The sequence below is a fragment of the Dasypus novemcinctus genome, chromosome 3 (assembly GCF_030445035.2).
Source record: "Dasypus novemcinctus isolate mDasNov1 chromosome 3, mDasNov1.1.hap2, whole genome shotgun sequence".
Taxonomy (NCBI): Eukaryota; Metazoa; Chordata; class Mammalia; order Cingulata; family Dasypodidae; genus Dasypus; species Dasypus novemcinctus.
Genome location: NC_080675.1, coordinates 103,431,320 through 103,457,860, shown reverse-complemented (window position 1 = coordinate 103,457,860; position 26,541 = coordinate 103,431,320). Strand labels below are relative to the sequence as shown.

The 26,541-nt window shown below is 37.1% G+C and overlaps 2 protein-coding genes across 5 annotated transcripts in view; one reads left to right on the top strand and one right to left on the bottom strand.

The window, feature by feature from the left end:
- The first annotated feature begins 486 nt into the window (after window positions 1–486).
- On the top strand, window positions 487–6,205 carry EMC4 (ER membrane protein complex subunit 4). The gene is made up of 5 exons (XM_004455346.5): window positions 487–692; window positions 1,017–1,131; window positions 4,804–4,957; window positions 5,238–5,398; window positions 5,660–6,205. Exons 1-5 carry the CDS (start codon window positions 607–609, stop codon window positions 5,693–5,695), a joined length of 552 nt encoding a protein of 183 aa, XP_004455403.1. The 5' UTR covers window positions 487–606; the 3' UTR covers window positions 5,696–6,205.
- SLC12A6 (solute carrier family 12 member 6) overlaps window positions 5,894–26,541 on the bottom strand; it is a 134,330-nt gene continuing 113,682 nt past the window's right edge. For all 4 annotated transcript variants that reach the window (XM_058293849.2, XM_058293848.2, XM_058293850.2 and 1 more), the window contains 13 exons: window positions 25,297–25,471; window positions 24,887–25,005; window positions 23,608–23,706; window positions 21,409–21,528; window positions 20,509–20,613; window positions 19,832–20,000; window positions 16,757–16,952; window positions 15,571–15,740; window positions 14,658–14,789; window positions 13,993–14,100; window positions 13,604–13,788; window positions 9,772–9,905; window positions 5,894–8,900 (listed from right to left, as the gene is read on the bottom strand). In XM_058293849.2, coding sequence (XP_058149832.1) covers window positions 8,809–8,900; window positions 9,772–9,905; window positions 13,604–13,788; window positions 13,993–14,100; window positions 14,658–14,789; window positions 15,571–15,740; window positions 16,757–16,952; window positions 19,832–20,000; window positions 20,509–20,613; window positions 21,409–21,528; window positions 23,608–23,706; window positions 24,887–25,005; window positions 25,297–25,471 — 1,804 coding nt within the window. In that variant the 3' untranslated portion in view covers window positions 5,894–8,808. The remainder of the gene's footprint in view (window positions 8,901–9,771; window positions 9,906–13,603; window positions 13,789–13,992; window positions 14,101–14,657; window positions 14,790–15,570; window positions 15,741–16,756; window positions 16,953–19,831; window positions 20,001–20,508; window positions 20,614–21,408; window positions 21,529–23,607; window positions 23,707–24,886; window positions 25,006–25,296; window positions 25,472–26,541) is intronic.

Here is a 26,541-nt window from a genome sequence, read left to right as displayed (position 1 = left end):
TGGAGCAGGGAGTAGAGAAGAGCGTGCTCAAGGAATAACTCAACAAACAAGACGCCGTGTGTTTGTTAAATGCTATTACAGTGCAGAATACAGTGGGATGAAGAGGAAGGCTCAGTAGTACTAAAACCTTGTGAAGCTTGAGATGAAACTCAAAAGATCCATCAAAGACCTTGTGGAAGAGGCAGAAAAGTAAAAAGCAGGAAAATATTCTACAAGCTGCATCTTTGTACGAATAGAAATGTATTTTAGAATAGCTAAAGATATTCTAAGGAGGACTTGCCTTCTGTCCCGTAAAGCAGCACCTCAGACAGAGGTCAAGTGACAAACAACAAGCATCGTCAGAAAAGGAAATATCGCGCAGGAGTCGCTATAGTAAATTCTAAATTCGTCGACAACTCCTTCCTCGGGTTTCTCACACTCGGGGCTGGCTACCATCACCCCGCGTCCCCCCGAACCCGCAAACTCACGGGCCGGAAGTGACGCATCACCACGCGCCGGAAATGGACTTGCAGAGGAAGACGAAGAAGTAGGGGGTTCCGGGCGCTTTTCTGTTTGGCAGTCGTTTTGGAGTAAAGGGTTTCGTTGCTTTTGGAGGTGACTGTTGCCATGACGGCCCAAGGGAGCCTGGTGGCCAACCGAGGTCGGCGCTTCAAGTGGGCCATAGAGCTGTGCGGTCCTGGAGGAGGTAGCAGGTAAGGAGCTTATCAGCACCACCATCCCAGAACAGCCCTGAGGAATGCGACCTGAGCTCTCAGGCGCAACTCTTTGAAGCGGAAGGGTGGTATACAGACGTCACCAGAGGGAGGTAGCGTCTTCTCTGCTGTAGATATAACTGACCAAAGGATATATATTTCAGTCCTCCTAGTAGGCAAAGAACTGACGGAACCGCGAAAGGGATTGGTCTAATCTGGATAGATGCATCTGTGGATCTTTATTCCTTGTGATTGGTAGAACAAGAAATGAGGGATATGAAATGTGCGAGGCTGAAGCCTTAGTTTATTGGTTTTGTTTCTTAGGGGTCGAAGTGACCGAGGCAGTGGCCAGGGAGACACCTTGTACCCAGTCGGTTATTTAGACAAGCAAGTGCCTGATACCAGCGTTCAAGAGACAGACCGGATCCTGGTAGAGAAGGTACAGAGGTATAGATACATGTAGTCCTTGTACTCCCCCACCGTCTTCTCCCAGTCAGCTTTATGAACATCTTACTACAGATGGACGGCTCTTTATTCTGAATATTTGGCAGCTATGCTGCTTCAGATTGTTACTGAGTTTATATCAACTTCAAAAGTGCTTAATTGGAAAAATAAAACGACCTTTGGAACATAAGGTATAAGAAAGTAGGTTGAAGATTTTATGTTGGTGGCAGTGTCATCCTTCCAGTTGTCTACTCTAGTTTGCTTATAGCACATATCCAGTCTGTCAGGACATTCTGTTGGCTTTAACATCAGGGTAGATCCAAAATCATACCAGTTCTTATCCACCTTCACCTATCATTCTGGTCCAAGCTACAATCATCCCTCGCCCAGATCTCTGCAGTAGACTTAAAAAAAAAACACAAACCAAAAAACAAACCCCACACACAAAACAACAAAAAACCAGTTCTATTGGTTATGAACTAGTGTATGAACAATATACTGCATTTAAAGTAGTTTCTCAACTTCAGCACTAATTGACATTTTAGATTGAATAATTCTGTGTTATGGGGGGCTGTACTGTGCAATATGGGATATTTAGCAGCATCCCTGGGTACCCTTCTTCAGTTGTTAAAACCAAAAATGTCTCCTTCATTGTCACATATTTTCTGGGTGGCAAAATTGCCCTTGGTAGAGAATCACTGATTTAAAGGGTACCGTCTGATGATCTTTGACAATGGTATACCTCCATGAAACCACCACTACTATGAGGTATAAAACATTTCTTTCATCACCCCACAATTCCAAATGCCTCTTTCTGCACTAGACCTTTAGTTGATCTGCTTTCACTGTGGCCCCCTGTAATCCATTCCCAGCACACCAGTCAGAATTGATTCTTCTAAAACATGTCAGATAATTACCCTTCTGTAACTCCTTCCAGAGTAAAAGCCAGAATCTTTATAGTGTTCTACATAACATTTCATGATGATCAAACCCCTTGTAATCTCTTAGATCTCATCTCTTAACATTTTTCCCTGGTTCACCCCACTTTAGTCTATTGCCCAAGGATCCTTGATGCTACTTGAACGTGCCAGGCAAATCCATCTTCCTGGAATGCTCTTTACCCAGATATCTTCATGACTTCCTCCTCTATTTCCTTTAGGGCTCTCAAATGCTAACTTCTTACTGAAGCTTACCCTCTTAACACTCCCTCTCGTTTTCTTTTTTTTGGTTTATGTTTGTTTTAATTTTTTTTGTCTTTATTTTTTTTAATATTACATTAAAAAAAATGAGGTCCCTATATACTCCCCACCCCCCTCACCCCACTCCTCCCCCCTTAACAACAATCTCCTCCATCACCATGAGACATTCATTGTATTTGGTGAATACATCTCTGAACACCGCTGTACCTCATGGTCAGTGGTCTACATCATAGCCCACACTCTCCCATGTTCCACCCAGTGGGCCATGGGAGGACATACAATGTCTGGTAACTGTCTCTGCAGCATCACCCAGGACAACTCCAAGTCCCGAAAATGCCTCCACATGTTATCTCTTCCTCCCATTCCCTACCCCCAGCAGCCACCATGGCCACTTTCTCCACACCAATGCCACATTTCCTTCAATTACTAATCACAATAGTTCTCTTTTCTTTATTTTTCTCCATATCATATCAAGTAAACTATAGTGTATATACAATATAGTGTTTTGTTTTTTGCTTGTCTGCCCTCTCACTTTTTCATCTAGGAGGGCAGGATTTTGTCTTTTGTTCACTAATGTATCTAGAACATTTTCTTTCCTTCTCACCTTTCTCTCAGCCTTTATATTGCTCAATAATAAATGAGCTTTGTTTCATGGAATGCATGCTATTTTCACAACTTGAAAACAACAGAGCCATTTTTAGTTATTTTCTTGATAAGTATCATACTCTGCATCTTGGTATATCAAACTGTAGTATAATACATGATAGCAAATTATTAAAATGGCCATCTTTTAAAGATAGATTATCATAAAATACTTTTTTTAAAATCACAGTTCCATTGTTTGGTAGATTTGATATTTAAACTCCCAGCTAAATTATCCAAGTAAGTGATAAATTAGGGAACTATTTACAAATATGGCCATTTATTCTTCTAATGTGGAGACCCAAATAGGTAGTGGTATATTATTTTTATATAGCTAGATTTAGTTCACCAATATTTTCTGTAGGATTTTTGCACTTAGGTTGAAAAGTGATAGTGACCTCTAGCCTTCCTTTCACATGTCCTTGTCAAGTTTTCATTAATATTTACAAGGTCCATAAAGTGAGTTATAGGATGGTCCTCAGTTTTTATTCTTTAAGTTTGTATAAAGCTGGCTTTATTCCATAAATATTTAGTAGAATTCACCAAGGGAAGCCATCTGGGCTTAATTACAGAGTCACCTTCTTCAACAGTTATAAGACAATTTATCTTTCCAATTTCTTGGATTTGTAGGTCGTATTTTTTCCTAGGAATTTATCCATTTCCTAAATTTTCAAATGTATTGGCATAAAGTTCATGATACCACTTTAAATTATCTGCAGAATCTGTAGAGGTGTACCTTTGTTCTTTCCTGAGGAGGAATATTTATTTCCTCTCCTTTAGGCTCACCAGTATTGATTTTATTAATTTTTTCCCCAAGAAAACACTTTTGGCTTTTTTTTTTTAAATTTCATTAATCTATGCACTCTTTATTTGCTTCCTTTTAATTTCCTTGAGTTTGTTTTTTTAACTTCTTGAGAAGGATACTTATTTTTATTCTTCTGATATATATTTGTTATAAATTTCTTAATCCAGCTCTAGCTGTGTCCTTCAAGTTTTAATATGCTTTTTTGGTTATCAGTTAATATTTCTGGTTTCCATTGTAATTTCTTTGATTTGTGGATTAGAGTACATTCAATTCTAAGACATAGGGTATTTTCTAGTTATCTTTTTGTTATTGATTTCCTTTTTTAAAAAGCAATTTTATTGAGATACATTCACATAACTATATAACCCTCTAAAGTATTTTATCGAGATACATTTACATACCATATAACCCATCCAAAGTATTAATTTCTAACATTGTAGTCAAAGAATATGCTTTGTATAATTTGAGTTCTTTGAGATTGAGTTTCTCCCTGGCTCAGTAAGTGTTCAGTTTCTGTAAATATCCCATGTGTGTGTTTGAAAAATGAATTCTGTATTTGTTGGGTACAATATTCTATAAATGTCATTTGGTTCAAGTTTGTTAGTAGTATCATTCAATCTTCTCCATCCTGATTTGTCTGCTTTTTCTAATAGTTTTTGACAGAGGTGTGTTAATCTCTACGATTTTTGTTTTTTTCTCCCTATCTCTTCTATTGTAAATGGGTCAATTATGGATGCAAAAGTACAAAGACAAAAGCAGGGAAATTTTTTTTTTGCCAAAATCAAGGGAAAATGACATCTAGAATCTTCTGGGAGAAACTTAACTAAAGGTGAGATGTTTGCTCTTTAGTAGAAGAGAGAGCCTCCAGTGGCAACACGGAAAAGATGTGGTGGAATTGAGAAGTCAGCTCAGTTAGAAGCAGGGGATTGTGAATTCTGTTTCTTTGACTTCAACATCAGTGATACAGTACTTTTGAGACTAGGGTTATTGACCAAAGGTTAAAATTATGTGTTTGTTTTAGCGCTGCTGGGACATTGCCTTGGGTCCCCTCAAACAGATTCCCATGAACCTCTTCATCATGTATATGGCTGGCAATACTATCTCCATCTTTCCTACTATGATGGTGTGTATGATGGCCTGGAGACCCATTCAGGCACTTATGGCCATTTCAGCCAGTAAGTATTCTTGAAGTAATAACATGTCCTTGAATTAAAGGTAAATTTTTAGGCAAAATCCATATTAAAAATCTTTGGCCCAGCTCTTGGCTAGCTGCAGGGGGAGAGTGAACAGGGTGGTGGTGGTGGTGGCAGCATGGAGGGTAAACAGTACTTATCATAGTAGCCTAATTTGCTGTTGTTTATTGGTTTGTCTATATTGTTTAATATATGGTTGGCATGCTTCATATTGAAAAAAAAAAGTTTTCTTCTCTTTTGACACCTTCTGTTACCCCAACAGCTTTCAAGATGCTAGAAAGTTCAAGCCAGAAGTTTCTGCAGGGTTTGGTCTATCTCATTGGGAACCTCATGGGTTTGGCATTGGCTGTTTACAAGTGCCAGTCCATGGGACTGCTGCCTACACATGCATCAGATTGGTTAGCCTTCATCGAGCCCCCCGAGGTAAGGCAAAAAAAAAAGAAAAGTTAAATTTGAGAGAGTTGTAATGCAAAGTAAACAGCTGACCCCATTTGGTAGTGTGAGAACAGAGTTAGTAGAGCTCAGGTCCGAAGAGATAAGAGCCATTATGAGTTTGGAAATTGTCATTTTTAAAGGATAAGTTTAGACAAAATAGAGCCTATGATTACAGTAGTAAATAACTGATTTCAAAGTCATTTTTAACACTTATATACTACTCCCTTAATTTGCTTTTTCTTGTTTCAGAGAATGGAGTTCAGTGGTGGGGGATTGCTTCTGTGAATCTGAGAAAGAACTACCTGGCACCTTGTGTATTTGGATCTCATTTACATACTTATTTGGACCCAGTGTCTCCTGAGCATGTGTACCGTTACAAATTATTCTCATATTGAACCAAAAGTTCTCTTCTCTCCATGATGAGGAAACAAATCCTAAAAGGACAATGTCCATATTGCTACAAACACAAATTATACCACAATCTTGACTGAAAATAATGTAGAAAACTTTATTCATGTTTCCAGTACAGAGCATACAACAAAATCATAACTTTTTATAAACAGAATAGTTGCTGCTAAATCAAGAACCACAGCAGCATCTCAATAAATTAAACAATTGAGAACAAAAAAGTTGCACAAGTTTCCCTTAAATCTTTTGTCCTTATTATTTCACTTCTCTTTAACATAAGCTGTGATATAAAAATTCTGTTGGAGACACTTGTGGAGGATTTGAGAAACTAATTCTGGATTTAGATTTTACATGATGAAAATAAACCAGACAAAATGAGTATGTAAATATGCTTACAGTGTAATTGCTACTTTAATACCCACAATAATGGATTTTTAACATGCTTAGGGGGAATGAGGATTGGCAGCTTCCTTACAAGAATCTGAGACACAGAATAGTAATCTTTCCCTGCCAAAAGGGGGCCTGGTACCTTCCAAGCAGATGCTGCAATTTTAACTTCAACTTTTAAGATAGCTATGGAAGGCAAGGGCCAACAGTAGGAGAACATATATTATTATCTGCCCTAGTAACATCATAGCTAACACTTAAAACGGGCTGATCTCATTCAAAAGGCAGGATGAGGTCTCTTGAAACAAAGTCCTTTCCCCTAAGGTGCATGCTTTTCATCAAGTTTTCAGTATTGCTTTATTTGCAGTGATTAAGAGAGACAAGACACTTGGCAGACAACATAAGCAACACATATAGACATGAAATGTTCTAGACAGAAATGAGTATAGATCTGGTCTAAAAAAAACATTCTTCCATGTAACAGCGATTTTATGTTTTAGGAACTGAAGTAGTGGCTACAATCATAGCCACTAATACCCTTATCCCTTTAAAAGAGTCTTAACAGAGAGCTCTAAATACAAAGAGCTCTTCTAAAACTAACCTAAATTTCTGTCCACATTTGTCCTATATGGAAAACAAACAAACAAACAAAATATATATATCACTTTGCCAGGGTTGTAAATGTAGGGGAATTCCTGAACAGGCTTTCTTTTAGAATAAAGGTCTCTGAGATACTGGGTCTTAGGGGACCTGTCCTGACATTGCCATACTAAACAATAGAGTGTTGCAATGAAAGTTGTAAACAATGTTTCTACCTTCTGCAGGAAGGGGCAGGAAAAAAGATTTATAATCCTGTCTGCTTTGCTACCCTGAGTGGGCCTAGAGGTTGACAGTAGAGCAAAGGGAATAAATCAAAATGATCCAGTTTCTTAAGCCATACTTGAAGGGTTTTCTGTCCTTAAGGATCAAAGAATAACCTGCTGGCATCTAGGCAGCTTGCTACATATCCTATTGGGTAGCCAGAGAAGAATGGCACTATATATCATTATTAAAGCAAAATCTAAAAGCAGCCATGAATATAGACTAGAAAATAGTTTATCGAAATGTCTATCCTGTATAAGAAATAGACATTTCATATATTTGAAATTACTGCTTAGTCAGTTTGCAAACCGGGTAAATTAGTAAAGAAAAAGCTGAAATTGCAGAAGTATTCCTTGGCACATGTAGAGCTTTCTGAAAATAAAACAAATAGCAGAAGACCTTTGGCTTGGATAATCTCTTAGTGCAGAGCCAAATTTCTGAAGTCAGAATGAAGAGTAAAATTGAAAGAAAGGAGAAAAGCTCATAGTCTGGGCATTTAGGTGAATGTGTCAGCTCTTCACTATGGTTTTGTAGACGAGGCCACAGATTTCTTCAAGAAATTCTCTTGAATCAGGCCAATGCCAGTCTGTATGCCACTTTAATAATGTAGGTAAGGAGAGTAGCAGATCATTAACTTTGGCACTATGGAAAGAGTATGGCTCTAGAACTTACAATTCCATTGCTGCATTCACCCTTTAAAAGACAGTCCAAAGCTTTTAGGTAAGGATTTTAGCCAGTCTTCCAAGGGTTTTTTCTGTGATTTTTTTCTGACCTGTGACAACCCAGAGGACACAAAAGGGAGAAGGAAGGAGAACCTATTGGCCAATGTTCAGTATGAGCTGTATTTCTTGAATAACAACCTCTGTGTTTTGCTCATGTCACATAGATAACAGACTTATTTCAGTACATCTTAATAGCTACTTTTTGGATTACCCTTAGTTCATGCATTTGAAAAGAATGTGAAAGAAATAATTCTTACTTTACATTTGGAAAGCAATTTCCAATGCAGTACTGCCTCTTTTACAGTCTTAACCCAAAATAGGTTTTGAGTTTAGAGAAACAAATAGCTGAAACACACTAACATAGAAGATAGATATACTGAAACCTGGTATTTTGAGGGAATCTTGTTTTGAAGGAACAATTAGAGGCTGTAATCGTATTTCAGTTTTTGTTCAGTAGTACCATAATATTAAAAGAGTCCTGGAGAGCAATGGGTACCCTAAAGAGAACTGGCTAAAAAAGGCTTCCATCTTGGCTTGCCACAGGTTATCTCCACAAGGATATTAGGCCCTATATACTTGCCCATGGATTCTTTATTAAGATGAGGCTGCATTTCCAACTGTTACCCCATGGTGTCATCATCTGGACTTCTGAGATTCAGCTTGAATGTTGGATATGTGCTTGCTTTTTGTAATCAGTTGAATTTCTAGCAAGCCTTTGCCAAAGCATTTTATTGCCTTAGCTTGATCATTCTAATTTGACTTTGACTGGCTATTAGGACTTGACCATTGTTCTGATGTCGAGGGAATATTTGCATAAGGACAGCAGATCACATGGAAGCAAAGAACAGATCTATTTACCATTTTGGACAAGTACTTGAGGCTCAGCTCATCAAGAGTTCAGTAGGGTGTGTATAGAATATAGGTATCCAGTTCAGTAAGAGTGGTAGTGAGGGGCTCGTGCCTCCATGGAAGTTGGAAACCTTTTAGGAAAGGTGAGGCCAAGCAGTCTTTTGGGGTGGATTATGAATAAATGGTAATCACTTCACTGCCACCACCCCGGACAAGGAGGACTCGTTCTAGACCTTCAGTGAGCACTTCTAGGAATTCCATGTCTTTAGAATTTGTTAAGGAGGCAAATAAACAGAACAAGAGCACACTTTACAACCTGGCATCATGATGATCCATCAGAGAGCTGAAAAATCAACATGCTTGACTTAATTATTATATACTCAGAATTGGAAAAGTCTGAACTTTGAATTCAATTTAACCCTGTAAAATAATTTTTTTTTTAGGGGGGGAGAGCTATATATAATACAAGACTTTCCTTTTTGTTACATGTGTTCTAAATGTTATTAAAAAATGGGGAAACATACAGTAACATGTTATTCTAAAGGCAAAATCCAAAAAAAAAAAAGAAAAAGCTACAATAGGGGAGTTTGTAAGTTCCTAGAGAGAAATGAAATAATTTCTAAGCCAGATTTTTCTGTTTTTTTTCTGTTGTTGTTGTTCAAACCTCTTTTCCTTAAAGGTATTGGTAGGAATGGGCCAGTCTGTATAGCTGGGGTGCTGAAGCATTCCCATAAAAACAATCCTGGGAGGAGAGTATGAGGAAGAACTATTTTTTCCCTCGCTTTAAGGAGGCTCCACCTTCTGCTTCTCCTGACTCCATTCAAAAGAAACTTTGCCAAATGCAAAGTGGGTAATCTGTTTCTAGGATTATCAGAAAGTTCTATTACAAGTCGCATTGCAAATTTATCACTTAAAAAGGTTCTTTATGGTTCAGAGAAAATAAATTACAGTGCTAACTCCCCAGGAAGAGTAATCTCACTACTTTGTCAGAATCCTTACCTAAAAATTTAAACAATCTTCCCTCCTCCCGGGAAAACTGGGCATAGTCAATGACTTTTATAGTTACCTAGTTGTCTCATCTAAGAATCAAAGAATATTTTTCCTATCGGCAACTCCATTCTTGAAAAAGGATACAGTTTTCATCACCCTCAGGATTTCGGGGTGGTCCTGGCATATTTAACAAAACCAGCTTTGCTTCATGGGATTTGTTAACTATAACCTCATTAAGCTTGACTGCTGTATGCATCCGCCGTACATTGGACTGGTCCCTGGATAGGGAAGATAAACAGGGTTTAGAAAACTAGCCATATAGTCCAGCTTAAAAACTTGAGACCCAAAGCCTTTTTCCTTAATTATGGATAATGTGATGCACAGAATGTCTATTCAGTTTGTTTCATCAGAACATCATGAAGATAAACTTTTAAATTGTCCTCATTCACATTATTTAACCCCATATAATCAGGAATAAGTGAATCTGGGTTATTTTATTAAATGAAGATTTACAAATATGAACTTGTTTCAGGAAACTGGAAATTCAAATAAGTGTAAAGGGAAGGTAAATAAGATACTGAACTAAGGAATTCAACACTAAATCTTTGTAGAATTTTCATCATGAATGGTTGGGGCCAAAACACAAAACTAGACCTTCAAGCCTTTGCAATTCCAAGAGGAAACTCATGGGCATTTTAAGTAGCAGCTTTAATGACCTTGCTTTTTCGTCTTTTAATTTTCTTTCTCTTCCTATAATTTGGTCAATGGAAGTAAGAATGGACAGCAGTCTACCTGATGGACCAGTAGCAAAGGAGCCCCTGTACCACCCTCTTCTGCAGGTTCTATAGCCCCAGAAATACAACCCTTACTCCACATCGAGTGTTTTCTATATTTAAGGAGGAAGTAAAGCAGAAGGAAAAATGAGGAGGCCATTGAAATAGAATGGAAAGAAGAAGCTTAGCTGTGTTGCCTGGAGATTCAAATTTATACTTCAGCTCTGTCACTTGCTGGCTGAGTGATCTTAAAAGCGTGTCACTTAACCTGAGCCAGGGTTTCTATCATTTATATTCTACCAACCAACCCCACTGTCCACTGTTTGTTAGTTACTATCCTAAATGCTTTAAAATGTGATTTCATTTAATTCATACAGGAAACTCATTAAGTATGATTTACCCTCTTTTACAAATGTGAAAGCTAACGTTCAGAACAGTTAGATAACCAAATAGGAATAAATCATTACGGAGTGGTTGTGAAGATTAAATGAGCAGTAAGAAAGTATTCTGTAACCTGAATAAATTACACATGTAGTATCATTACCTTTTTCTGTTCACCATACTTTTTAAATTGGACCATTCACCAAATCAGTTTTGTTGCCTGTACCATACCATCAACTGCCTCATCTCAAACTATGGCATCATCTATTCTACCACTGATATCTTAAACTCTAATATCTCATTCTCTAATTCTCATTCCTTCTACCCTTTTTCCATTCTCTGAATTCATTTAGCTTTCCAGCCTTTTGACTCTCCCCTCCAGTTGCATATTATTCTAATCAGTCCAGAGCCCATGAAGCATCATTTCAACAATGTCTGCGCCAGACACTGTCTTGTCCTGCCCTGCTGATCAATCCAAATGTCAACACTTTTACGCCTTCATACAGGTTTATGAGAGAAAAAGAATACATAATGTGCTACTAATTGGTACTACTTTATGATAGTCAAATCTATCTGTCCCTTACAACCTGCTTCACAATCCTAGTGCATATTCCTAGTTCTTCCCAGTGCCCTTGGCTACTGGATGGCTTCCCCATTCTGAACAGCCCAGGAACTCCCTGATTCTAATCACACCTCTCTCTATCCTTGCTCCCAATTTTTTATCTAAGGGAGGAATCCACTGCTTCTTCATTTGTGAAGAAAGAGGCTCTCCTTCCCTTAGTCTCTCCTCTCTATTCTACCTACACATTTATCTCCAGGAAGTGCTTTCTATACAATTCATTTAGCATTTAGCATATGCTGCCTTGTGTTTATATTCCTTATTTATCTTATTTCTCCTGAATGCCTCTTATACATGGGACTTGCTTATTACCTAAATGCTATTCAATCTAAAAGTCTAATTAAATTATTCTACCTAGATCTCTGCCACCCTCTCCTTAGTAGCTTCTGCTTCAGCTATGTACCCCTTAAATATTGGTGTTTCCCAGGGTTTTGTCCTTGGGTTTTCAGTTATATCTATGAAATCTCGTTTACTTCCATGCTCCCAAATATTATACATATAGTGATGACTTCCAAATCTATACTATTAGGGCTGACTTTTCTATTGAATTTTGGACATGTTTCTTAAACTGCTTAATGAACAGTTCCATAGATACCTAAAACCCTACTATCCAAAACGGAATAATATAAAATTTGTATTAAATTGTGAAAGTAGCTAAATAATTTTAAAGTTATTTTTAGGGAAATCTTGTGGCAATCATTAGTCCTGATGCTAATGGAATGCCTTGTGTAACTTAAACTTTTCTTACTCAGAAGTGAAATAGGACAAGCCCTCAGCTTCTCCTTAAACCAATCCTTCTATAATACCTATTTCTATACTACCAACCATTTAGTTGTACAGAAATTCAGGGAGTCCTTCCTCCAACACTGCCATCAAAAATTATCTTGTATGGTGCTTCTTGAAGTGTGGTCTGTGAACTGGAAACCTGTCTGAATTGTTTTTTAATGTTTTCTGAAGAGATAAGGAACTTGAGCACTGTTTAATTCAGCTGACATTTTTTGCAGAACTAGACTTTCTCAATGAAGGAAGTGGTGTGTTAATATACATTCTCATCAGAGATTGGCATTTTTAGTAAATAACACTATATTTTACCTACAGAATAAAAATCTAAACTTATAGTTTGTTCCTTTCTGTCTTCCAGACTAATCTTTTGTTCCCTTATACTTAAACTGTTTTTGGATAAAATATCTAGTTCTTCTAAGCTCTCTCAGGATGTAGTATATCCAGAATCAGACACAAAATAAAATCTGGTCCTGCCATATCAGGACCCTGCTATGTGATTTCTATCTACTGTGTGAATAACTGGGGAAATTATGGAACTTCTCTAAGTCTTAGTCTTCTTGTTTATAAAATAGTGATTATAATAGTGCCTGTACCTCACAGAATTCTAAGGATTACATGCAATAACTTATATGGAGTTTGATTCAAATTCAAATTAAGTACGTAAATGTTAGATATCACTATTATATCTCCATTATTTGTACACATAGGTCTTCCCTTTGTCCAAAATATCCTAATATAAGTTATTCAACTGGGAAATTCTTCTTCTTCTACTTCTAAGATTGCTAAAAGCAAGGACTTCTGTGAGGTTTTCCATTTTTGAAATCAGAGTTTTGTGCTCCTTTATTCAGAATACCTTTGTACGTTTTCCCCCCACATTACTCAACCCATTGTATCTAACTGTTTAAACTATAAGACCTTTCAGGAAAAGGAGTATGACTTTTCATAATTTCATACAGCTAGCCAGATGCTATCTGACAAACAGTAGGTATTCATAGAGCATCAGACAAATAGTTGCTTAAAAAAATGTTTGTCAACTAAATAAAATGGAATATATTTATTGAATTTCTGCAATATTTAGCTTTATAAATTACCTAGAAGCAATGTTTTTCTTCTAACCTGTCTGCCTACTTTGTGATTATATTACTATTTCAACTAGCATGTCAGAAAATTTTCCTTTCTAAATTTCTACATTTGCTTATTCCTTACCAGGATCACAGTATGGACATGAGACATGTCCAGAGGAAGGATAGTTAGCCTATGTGCTGTGATAGTTGGGAGCTAAGATGCACAAACAAACAATAGAAATGGCTGGATGTGGGATAAAATGAAAAGACTCCATCCTTGTATTCATCAAAAGACACAGCTTTGCCAGTGACGAGGATACTATAAAATGTGATAAGCTTGTAGGTAGGAAACTTACGGGCGCATGTTAAGCAGGTCCTGGAATCCTTCCATTGACTTGGCTTTTTGCCCCCGGGATGCCATGTACTTGTCTTTTGTCCAAGTCATGTGTACCTTCTCCTGATAGGTCTCTGTCTCTTCATCCTCATCAGAGCCAATGCTGGTCAGTCGTAGCATTGAGTTCCGGTCTTTCACCAGCTGTGCCTGGAAAAGGGCCAACATAGTATTGCTCTATATCCAAGTTTCATTCATGCTTCAGTTTCAATTTTTCATAATAATGGGGGTACAGTGGAAGAGCTGATGATAGGAGAAGAAAGTCATTTGCTATCCTGTGTAAACAATACAGTAGTATCCTGTTCAGTAACAGATTTCACAGGACCAGATTACATTGATGCAGTAAGGTCTCACCTCTCTGTCCCGCTCTGTTTTGGACAGTCGCATGTGCCGAAGCATCTGGGACCTCTGCTCCATCATCAGAGTGCGCTCATAAGTATAAGCTGATATGTCACTGTCATGCTGTTATAGACATCACACAATAAGCACAAAGGAGAAAGAACATAAAACCATACATTTTTCATTTCTACCTACTAAATTAAACCAGAGAAAGTATCACAGTATCAACTAAGTTTTGCTCCTACTTTGTTCAGGTACTGAGTTACACGAATACATTAGTGTGAACTGTAGATAATATCCAACTCAAGTCTTCTCCATAATCTAATCTTACATATGTGTTTCCTTGAGACACAACCTGTTCTGTTTTTTGCTTAATAGTGACAGGCTATTAAAAAGCCAGGTGTGATGTAAAACATGAATGTATGAGTTAAAAATAAAACTATATTATGCAGACAGTCTTACAGAAATATAAGGACTATGTAAAAAACAAACATATGCAAAAACTAAACACATCATATGCATATTCTACTTAACTAGGTCAATATATTAGGATAGTTGGAACTAGGGGATTAATCCACATTTTCCAGTGAACAATTCTCCAAGCTGGAAAAGGAACTAGGAAGACAGGGTGGGTGATGGGGGAAGAGGGGTCTCTTTCATCTCAAATTCAAGTTTCTCACCATTTCGACCACTTCCACCTCTGCCTCAATGCGCAAGTGATACAGGAAGGTGGCTAGGTCCTTCTTCATCTGAATACTGTTGTCTTCTAATTGGGCTACTGTGAAGATCCGTATACTACACTTTCGCCACACCTAACAGAGTGCCAAACATACATGGAAAATTAGATGCCAAAGGCAAAAGAGAGTGATTTCCTAAAACATGAGGAATTCATATCTAGAACAATCTTTCTAATATTATCAGGGCATGTGTTCTTGGCTTTCTACTTGTTGTATCACTGTCCAGGGCAAAAGATTGATTAAATAATGCATTAAATACATCTTTAAGGAGTTCCTTAACTTTATAACAAGAAAAAACTAGCAAAATGGAAAAGATGGCATGTGATACATTAAGAAAATGCTTTTATCCTAATAGTATGCATATTGATGACACCACGCATGTTGTAATATTTAGTGTTTCCGTTTAGTCTTACCAAAGGATGAGTATGTATGTGTGAGGCATGTGCACATACTTGCATATACATATATTGTATGTAAGTGGATAGATATACACACACGGATACTCTTAGGTTTCCAGTGTTTGAGAAACTCTTGGCCTTTTAAAAGTAATTAAAGTTTTTTTTTTGTTTTAAGGATATATATATTTGTTCTGTTTTTCCCAAGGGCTCATATGGAACTTTAGTAGTTTGCTGAGTTTCAATTGGATATAGGTTGATATCAAATATAAAGATATAAAGAGAACTCTTTCTTATCAGGTTGAAACTGAGAGAGCCAAGTATAATCCCTATTCTTTTGATTCTAAGCCCCCAAACTATACAAAGAGAAAGAATTTAGCTAGTGAACCTGGGAATTTATCCAGTGAACCAGGAGAGATGTTAAAGGAGAAAGACCTTTTTAAAAAGTTATCTAAAAATACCTTGTGCTGTTTAAGTAGGAATGGTAATAGCATGAGCATCCCGCCATCATGTACAATCCACCACACATCAATGTTGCCCTCAGAAAATTGCTCCACATTGCTGGGAAAGAAGGAGATGTTCTTGGCCACCAACAAGGCGAGATGAGCAGCAGTTGTCACTCGAACTGTGCCTAGGGAGAAAAAAAGAGAGAATCAGAATAAGCAAAAAATAACCCATAAGGTTTGCCTTATTTCTGACAGCTCCTACCATGTCAGGAAAACAAGGCTAACTTAAATTTCTTTGAGTAAAGAATCCTATTCAATTAGAAGGGTATTACTTATTAAATAACAAAAATCAGTGAGAAAAATCTGAAAGTGAACAGAATTGGATTGAGAACCATGGCATATATTACTAAATATATTTTAATTACTACAATTGTAAGGGTCCTTTTGAGGGATAAGAAAATTTGGTCACTTTTTTTTTTTAAAGATTTATTTTTATTTATTTCTCACCCCTCCCCCTTGCCCCAGTTGTCTGTTCTCTGTGTTCATTTGCTGTGTGTTCTTTTGTCTGCTTCTGCTGTTGTCAGTGGCATGGGAATCTGTGTCTCTTTTTGGTGTGTCATCTTGCTGTGTCAGCTCTCTGTGTGTGTGGTGCCATTCCTGGGCAGGCTGAACTTTCTTTTGCACTGGGCGGCTCTCCTTATGGGGCGCACTCCTTGCACGTGGGGCTCCCCTATGCGGGAGACACCCCTGCGTAGCACGGCACTCCTTGCAGGCATCAGCACTGCACGTGGGCCAGTTCCACACAGGTCAAGGAGGCCCGGGGTTTGAACCGTGGACCTCCCATGTGGTAGATGGACGCCCTATCCATTGGGCCAAGTCCGCTTCCCAATTTGGGCACTTTTGATGCTTCCAATTCCTGTGAGGATGTCAATATGGGGAATCACAAATGAAGACATGACAATTTAGGAGATAATTCCTATGACAAACATTGACAGAAATAACCCATGAACATAAAGTAAAGCTGGTAGGGAGGGATAGAATCAGGTATTATTACTACTAGTTATATAGGCATCCTTATAAGACTATGCTTCAGCAATGGCATATTCTCTACCTTAGGAGACTGGGTGTAAGGTTAGAGTGATGGGGATTTAATTATATCTTTCATTTCAGCCCTCCAGATAATATAAAAAGTGTTCTATACCAATAAAAGTCTTCCAAGCTCGAGCATCTTCACTCTGGCGCCAGCCATTAGGCCAACCCATCACCACTGTGTTGTGCTTCATGCCCCCAAGGCCACAAGACTGGATGAGGTGGGAAATGCCCTCTTTCAGCTTGGCTGCCACCACCAGCTGGCAGAATCCTTTGACCTTCTCTGCCTCCATTAGGTGCTTCACAGTCTGAAAGAGACATGGGACTTCAACACTGGATTGCTTCACCCTGGGTCTTTTATCCTACTTCTCAAATATTATATTCCCCTCCTCTTTCCAAACTGCAAAAAAACATATCTTCTGGGGAGCAGATGTAGCTCAGTGGCTGAATGCCTGCTTCCCAAGTATGAGTTCCTGGGTTTAATTCCTGGTAACTCCTAAAAACAATAACAACAACAACCACCCATATCTTCTACAGAAAAGTCCAAAAAAAAAAAACAAAAAACAAAACTCCAATGAAAGACTACAAGTTTGGAGACAGATATATTTAGTCAGAATTTTACTCTGATTCTGAATCATGGTTTTCTCATCTCTAAAAGAGAAATGATTATATACTTGTAAAATATCTGTCACATGCTAGGCACCCAATAAAATGTTCATTCCCACAAAAGAGCACATGTTGTATGACATTTAAATGAAATTCTAAAAGAGGCAAAACTAATCTATGGTGACAGAAAATAGATCAGTGGTTGCCTGGAGCTGATGGGGTTAGGATGAGGAGACTGGCTGCAAAGGGCCAAGGGAGCTTTTGCCAAGGGAGCTTTTAGGGGATGGTGGTGGTGGAAATGTTTTATATCTTGATTATTATGGTAGTGGTTACATGGGTGTGTACATTTGTCAAAACACATCAAGCCATGCACTTAAAATAAGTGCTATTTATTGTATGTAAATTATCCCTCAATAAAGGTGATTTAAAAATATATATATATCTATTCCCTTCCTTTCCCCATCAATGAAAATAGATTAAGGAACCCATTCCAGAGGTATACAATTCAGTGGTATTAACTCATTCATCATCATCCATTACCAAAACTTTTCCATCACCTCGAACAAAAACTCTGTACCCATTAGGCATTAATTTTCCATTCCCCATATCCAAATCCCTGGTAACCTGTAATCTACTTTTGTCTCTATAAATGTGCATATTCTAGTTATTTCATAGTGAAATGATGTAATATTTGTTTCTATATTATTTCACTCAATATGTTATTGTCAAGGTTCATCCATGATGTAGCAAGTGTCAGACTTCATCTCTTCTTACAGCTGAATAATATTTCATTGTGTGGATATACCTCAATTTGTTTACCCACTAATCTGCTGATAGACATCTGGGGTATTTTTTACCTTTTGGCTATTGTGAATAATGCTACTATGAACATTGGTGTACAAATATCTGTTTAAGTCCCAGCTTTTAATTCTTTTGGATATATATACCAAGAAGTGGGATTGTTAGGTCATATGGTAGTTCTATATTTAAATTTCTGAGGAGCCACCACACTGGTTTCCACAGCGACTGCATTGTTTTACATTCCCACCAGCAAAGTACAAAGGTTCCTATTTTCTGTATCCTCACCAACACTTGTTTTCAATTTTTTTTTAGTAATAGCCTTTCTAATGGGTATGAAGTGGTTATCCCATTGTGGTATTTCTCTAATGGCTCATGATAGTAATCATCTTTTCATGTGTTTACTGACCACCAAATGTCCATTTTAAATTATCTTTCACTTAATAAAAAAATTTTTTTTTAATCTTTCATTTTTAGATTATCCTTATTACTGAATAATTCCCCCATGCATTAATGTAAATAAATGCAAATTGGCTTGATATAAAAAAACTTATTCCAATGAAGTCCATTATCCTTTGTTTTTTTTTCACTTTTTAAATGCTTAGTACATATCTTAACATCTATAGCTGGTTGTCTACATTTAGTTTCTCTGTCTTTTCCTCAATTCTGCATTCTTTCCTTGTAATATACCAAAAATCAAAACAGAGCTCTTCACAAGGTGATATTTCATATTCTGTGTTCACTGACTAGGGTGAGTTCACTAATGTGAACATGATCTCCTTTTCAACCCTGTCATGTCCTGAACCTAGATCACAAGAAATTCAATCTGATGATTCAGTTTCTCTTTAGAATTTTCTCAGGTATGGTTTCTTTTTCTTTGCACCTCCCTTTTCCATATATTTTCTGACATGTTAATGGTGATTGTTGATGATACTTGTATTTGCTTTACTACTCTTTTACGTAATTTGAGTAAATTTGGAGATAACATGTCATTTATTCTAAGTCTACCCTCTTAGTGTAAAGGGAGAGAGAAAAATGGCATGGACAATACGTATGATTTTCCCAAAGGCACAGAATATAACAGTGATGCAGTGAGGGTAAGAAGCAGGGTCTCATGATTTCTAATCCTGTGCTACTTTTGTTCATTTTTACCATCATACTGAACTAATGTTTCTTCAGCACCTCTAGGTTTTAGGGCTTCAAAACATAGTAAAATGAGATCTGGTAAAATTTTTGAATTGTAGCTGAAATTTTCTCCAAATAACAGGGTTAATTCTATCATTTATAGTAAGTATTACAGTGGACATAACTTCCTTCTTCAGGTAAACTTTAGTACTTAGCATAGCTGATCAGAAATGGTGAAGGAATCTTATTCATAATCCCACATATATTAGTAAAGAGAAAGAAAAGTTGCCCAATCTCCCTTCTTGTCATAAGATTATGAAGAACCCTTCCCACTGTCCGAGGAATAAACTTATATACATGACATTCTCTCAGTGCTCAAAGTCAATATTTAGAATTTTTCTAGAATAGCTCTTGGCCCTGAAGTAATCTTAATAGTTTACCAACCTGGTAAATGTTTTAAATGGAAAGAAATATTAGATTATCTTTTGGTTCATTTTAATTCTTTAGGAAAATATGACTGTTTCAAAAGTCAGTACTAAGAGGTAAACCTAGGTCACTCAGGAAAGGGATTCATTTAGAAACCTGAGGCCTGATAACATCACAAAACTATAAGCTTATTTTACTTTCCTTCTCCTAAGTCAATATGCTTGACTCTTACCTGCTCAGCAGCTAAAGCCTCACCATAGTTCTCCAGGAAGTTCCCCACGATGACAGAACCCACAATAGTGAGACCCTTTCCCGCTTTGAGCTGTGAAGCAAAGGTGAGGAGGCGAGGATGCTTGACATGTAAGTCTTCATCCAGTTTTAACAACACAAGCAATTGAGGCCTGTAAGGAGGTTGTGGGAAGTGAGAAAAGGGAAGAAAACACTTTGGCTCTGGGGAACAGAATGATAAGTCCACCCTTTAATTCAGGAGATCTGTATAAAACATGTAATGTGAAAGAAGGAAGAGATTAGAGGAAATGATAGGATGATTACTGCTTTATTTTGAATCCTCCCAATATTATCTCAAATTGATCAATCTTTAAGGAAGAAAAAGAATGGTAGAAATCTTGATTATAAATCACATGAAGGGGTGGGGCACATGAGAATCCCTTATATTTTTTATGTAACATTTATGTAATCTAAAGCTTCTTTAAAAAAATCACATGAAGACATTTCTTTAAAAAGTAACTAATGTAAAGACAAGGAATAATGGAATCAAGGATTTAACGTAGTTTAAAATAGGTCCATTACATCAATTCCTTGAGCCACATTTTCTCTTATCCTGTAACAAATGGCACACACATTTGTTAAATATATGCCTACCACCACTAAGCTTGTTGATTTTTTTACCTCCAGTTTTTAGTGTGTGGAGGTCCTTCCTCCAGGCGAAGCAAAGCAAATCGAGCTGCACTGAGGGACAGCCCACGGATACCATCACCCCATTCTTTCTCTGCTCTGTGAGAAAAAGGAAAAAAGCAGAAACAGATGAACTATAGCCAAATACAATTTCAAAAAATAAAGTTTACTTTTCTGATTCTAAAAGTTAACACATGCACAGGGTAGAAAATTAGGACTCATATTAATCTTGTATAAAATGCTTTTTACTGACATAAGGAAACTATTTAAACAGATCAACACTACCCTTTATCAACAGATGGCACTGCACAAACAGTTCAGAAAAAAGGTCGAAAGGGCCATTTATTCTGTCCTTCTACATACTATTCAAAAGCAATAATGTAAGACAGAAATTTGGATTTGGATTTTAATATGGACCTGGAGTTTTAGTTACTTTGAAAATAACGGGGAGAAAGTAAAACTATGTAATCTTCTGAATCAAAGTAAAATTCATCCCTCATTTTTGGAAGTGGTTAATGAAGTCTTAGCTATTATAGTTATTCAGGACTAATTTCTTTTTTGTTTCAGAACCAACATCTTGACTGAAGAGATAAACAAAAATATTAATGTTTGTGTTATGCTTTGTTTGGTACTATTCCATTATTTGGACAAGTCCGTTTAGTTATTTTTCATTGAGCCATTTTAACTTTCTTAACAGGTTCCCTTTGGGATAAAAAGCTTGCATTTGAAATATGGTTGAGAGGTAGGGGTGAAAAATTCAGTTATGGAAGAATGAAATTACCTGAACCCCTCATAAAATATTCTTTAGATTGGCTCTAACAAAGCTAGCCAGTCTTGATACTTTGAGCAGTAACCAAGGACAAATCCAGTTTGTTCTAGCTGCTTTAGACTCACCCTTGATACTCAATGTACTTGTAGATCATACCAGCTATCACCATAGCTACAATGGCATAATACCAGGAAGAAATGAACATCAGAGCCAGACAGATACTCATTCCCATGAAAGACAAGGTCCTAGAAAATTAAAGAAAAACAAACAAACGATAAAATATCTTTCTAAGTAGCTGAGAAAGAAGCATGTGCTAGAGCAGTGCTTTTCAAACTATCTGTGGTAGGGACCAATTAAAAAATTTCCAGATAGATACTTTTGTAAAATGCAATAAAAATGAATTATTAGAAAAATTATTACATGTCTAGGTGCTGTGATAATGTCAAATTGCTATGGAAGTTTCTAAATGCTTATTCTCAATTTCTGTAATTGCCCAATCATGGGTTGGCAACAAAGAATAAATAGATCTGCTCTTATTCAAAAACTAACCTTTGTACTGGAGGATGTTTCCCTATTCTGGAAAACATAAAGAGGGAAGCTATGAAAGTCATCTGTGGTTATCATCTGTGGTTATGAGATTGATTCAAATTTACTTGGAAAATCAGGAATGGGACATGCAATTGGAAATGTTAACAACTCTAGGGTTTCTTAAAAAAAAGTAACTTATGTAAAGATTCCTAAAACTTTTATGGGTATTTATTAGTTTAACTGCAGAAATCATCAAGGAAAAGTTGCCATTAGTTTTATTACCTTATATAATAGAAACTTGACAGAATAATAACACGCTTGTTTTAATCAAATAAATCAGGAAGACAATTACATTTACTGAAGTTCTATATACAGAATGAATTCCTGGCTCTATGATGAATTGCAAAGGATGAATAGGAGAGTTATTAATCTGGAGAAGGTTATGATCTAATGAAAATAAAGGGAAAACAGAAAAAGGAAAACAAAAAAGTAAAATAGCAACACACAAAAAATGTTTATAAAGAACTTTTAACTGAAGTTAAAGCTAGAAAAAGAATCAGAAATGTCAAAATCAACTGAAGATCTAAATTTTTACCCACCATTGGTAAGTGAAGTCAGAAAGGGGTTAAGGGGAAGCGAACTTGGCCCAGTGGTTAGGGCATCCATCTACCACATTGGGAGATCCGTGGTTCAAACTGCGGGCCTCCTTGACCCGTGTGGAGCTGGCCCACGCGCAGTGCTGATGCGCACAAGGAGTGCCGTGCCACGCAGGGGGGTCCCCCGCATAGGGGAGCCCCACGCGCAAGGAGTGCGCCCCGTGAGGCGAGCTGCCCAGCGCGAAAGAAAGTACAGCCTGCCCAGGAACGGCACCGCAAACACGGAGAGCTGACGCAACAAAAGGAAACACAGATGCCTGTGCCACTGACAACAACAGAAGCGGACAAAAAAGAACACGCAGCAAATGGACACAGAGAACAGACAACTGGGGTGGGGGCGGAGAGCAATAAATAAAAAATAAATCTTAAAAAAAAAAAAGGGGTTAAGGAGAAAGTTAGAAAACAGGTACTTATAGGACACATAAAATCACTTTTGCCTAGAAGAGAAAAGAGATGGGATGGTAGCTGAAAAAACTTTGGTGGCTCCTTCAGGACTGGATAATTCGATTTTCAGCAACAATCGCAACATTTCATCGAGAGCTTTAGTATGTACCAGGAACCGTGCTTAGCAAATTGAGTTTATCTCTACTCAACCCTATGAGGTAAATACTACTATCAGTCTAATTTTATGAATGAATAAAATGAAATGTTATGTGGTCAAATGCATTGTTGAAGGTTACAAAGCTAGGAAGTAGTAGAGCTCAGGTTTGAACTTACATCATCTGAGTTCAGTCTACACACTTAACTACTAAACTAAATTGTTTTAAGGAAGAGCGTGTGAGAATGAAAACTGATGCAAATACAAGAGTAAAGATAGGGCTGAAGACTAGTGCTTAGCTAAGAGTGAAAGGGGAAAACAGATATGTAAGGCTATTAAACCTGAAAAAGATAGTAGGCTGGAAATATTTTATAGTTTTGATCTTTATTCTAAGTAGTGGTTATAAAATAAGTTAGGCTAAAGTAGTATAGGAAAAGAGGGTGGGAGGGTGGCGATTAAGGTGAGAATTGAAAACAGAAGCCACTGATATGGAATAGTTGGCCAAGAACAAAATTACACGAAGAAACCAGTCCTTCCAGTTTTCTAATTCAATGATGGGTTCTCTCCAAACACTGAGAAGGACAAAAAAAAAGCAGACTTACCAGTGATAGTAGCGGAAACGGGGTCTCCAGTTGGGTGTTCGAAGTAATGTTTGTAAGGCACATGCCAAATTCACAAAGAGGTAACACATGAGAAAAAACCTGGAAGAATAAAAAAGAGGGATGATCATTACTGTAAAATGACTTTTCTAGGATTATTTTAAATAACCGAGACCTTTGCTGTATTTGCCATTGTTTCTAGAAACCCTTAGCTAAATTTAGGCCATATGAAAACAAGCCTCTCCCCACAAATCTGCTCATCCTCCCATGTTCTCCCTCCCAGTAAATGACATCAACCACTCTCCTCAGCTGTTCTTTGGAAAATCCTAGTTTCCACTTCCTTACAAATTCACTTACCAAGTCCTGTGGATTCTACCTACTTAAAATCTCTAAACTTCTCTCCTCTTTTCCATCTCTACTACTATCACCTTAGTACACAGACTCATTTCTTCTTTCCTGGATTAGTTGATCAGCTTCCAAGTTGCAATCCCAACTCAATTTTAACCTCTCTCTAATTCATCTTTTATACTAAATTCATTGTTCTAAATCATGAATATATGTTTTCCTCTCAATCATAAAGAATTTCCCACAACTTCCAGGTAAAAGTTCCAGGTCTTTTGTGATCCCTACTTCTCTTGCTGCTACTCCCCATCATGTACCCTCTATTCTAGCCAAGCCAAACTACTTTCAATTCTCCGAATGTGCTACATTATTTCATTTCTCAATTCCTTTACACACATCCCTTTCTGGACCATCCTTTGCATCTTCTTTGCTTGGCAAATAACCAGTCATTCTTCAAGAGAGAAGAGTTACTTCCTCAGGAAAGTTTCTGTGATTCCCACTCAGCACCTAGTGTTCACTTTTAACACAGAACTTATCACACTCTATGGGGATCACTGGTTGTTTCCTTATCCACCATCACTTCCTTAAGAATGTCTGTTTGTATTCCCAGCATACTGCACGGTGCCAAGGAGGTAGTAAGTCATCAGTAAGTCACAGCTGAATGAATAAACACTAACAGTACTAGTGAAAGTTACAACCTATTGAGAATAAATCCTAAATGAAGGCAAAGAATTTTTAAAGTTAGGTAGGCAGGAAGAAACCATGATAATTTATAAAAGTTACCCTTAAATGAAAGTTCTCAGAAACAGTTATTGCTTAAATGAAGTTACATCTGTATTTGGCCCACTCTGTTGTTATTACTATAGTTATATGCCTGATGGAAAACATGTACTACACATAATTTAAATAAGAATAAATGAAAAAAAATATTGGCTCTTACATGGAAAGAATTGGGGCCACAAGATCCAAGGAGGCAATAAGGATTCCCAGTTCTGCAATGGCAGCAGTTAGCAGTAAAGCCCAAGTAGGTTCCCCATTGGCTTTGCTGTGACCAAAAACCTGTACATAGAAGGGGAAAATATCCTTAGGAGTATGGGGAGTGTCTGAATTAATGCCCCTGATTCCTGTCTTACAGTTTCAGATATTTGTGAGATAACTGTTACAACTGTGACATGTTTTAAACATCTTTATCTCACTCTGAAATACACTAATACTAGGGTTTTAAGGAGTCTTGTGTAAAAAACACATCTCCTTATTATGTGACCTAGTAATTCCTAAGCCCACGAGGACCATACAGTTTCATATAAAGCCTAGGAACAAATGAAGAGGATATAGGAAAGTGTCACTTACTCTAAGAAACGGTATGATGTTATCCTTGGCAATAGCCTGTAGCAGCCTTGGTGCACCAGTGAGACTCTGAAGTCCAGCCCCACATGTTGAGAAGAAGGAGCCAATAACAATCACCCATGGGGATGGCCAAGATAATGTGCCAACCACCAAATTACCTTTCACAGCATCCCCAAACCTGGGAGAGAAATGAGAAATGAAGAAATTTAATCTGGAAATAAATTTGGGCTCAAAGACTAAAATACATTCACCCAATTTTCTCTATTTATCCTAGAGATCAAAATTGAGATAGATATGAATATTAAAAAGTATAAGGATAGGTAAATTTGATGAAAAGGCACTATTGACCTATATTCAGAAAAAATAACTTGTGTGGCCAGGTTTCTTCAGAAGATAAACTAAACCTCAAATTACAACTTTCCCCCTCAGCTTATCAAAATATTAGCTCATTACAGAAAAACTGGAAGAGTATACAAAAATACAAAAAAGCAGAGGGCCAAGTATTTTTAACATAGCTTTTAACATTTCATTCTTTCTTTTTAGTCTATTGACTTTTTTAAAAAAACACTCTCTCTGTAACTCTGTATTCTTTTTGATTTAGAAGCATTTTCCTGTCATATAAATAAAAAATTTTAGTGGCTTGAGCAATTTTGCATAATTTACATTTCCTTTCTGCTAATGTTGATTTCTCATTATAGACAATACTGTGATTAACATATTCATATACACTCTATGTACACACTTCAGATTTCTTTTTCCTTATGGCAGATTCCTAAGAGGGAATAACACTGCAACAAAGGGAATGACTATTTTAAAACATCTCAAAATCACTACCAAATTGCTTTCCAGAAAGGTTATTCTAAATTTTACTCCCATTGGAAGTATACAGGGTTCAAGTTTATGGCACACATACTCCATACCAGCCTTGACTATTAAATGAAAATTTAAAATCACTGCTTATTTGATGAGTGGTATTTCACTATTTTATCACTTATTATAACAATAATTTTTAAATTAAGTATTATTTACACAAAGCAATGTGCAAAAAACAAATGTATGGATAGAGAAGGAGTGGAGCAGGACTTGGCCACAGATAGGCCACAGGCTCCATGGGCAGGCAGGAGGTGAGAATCTTCCACTGAGAGAAAAGAGCTATCAGCACAGAAAGACCTAGGAGATGGAGCTAATTTATGGGCAAGTAGTTCTTGTTTAGAACTCTAGAGGATGATAAGACTGGAGGAGGACTCT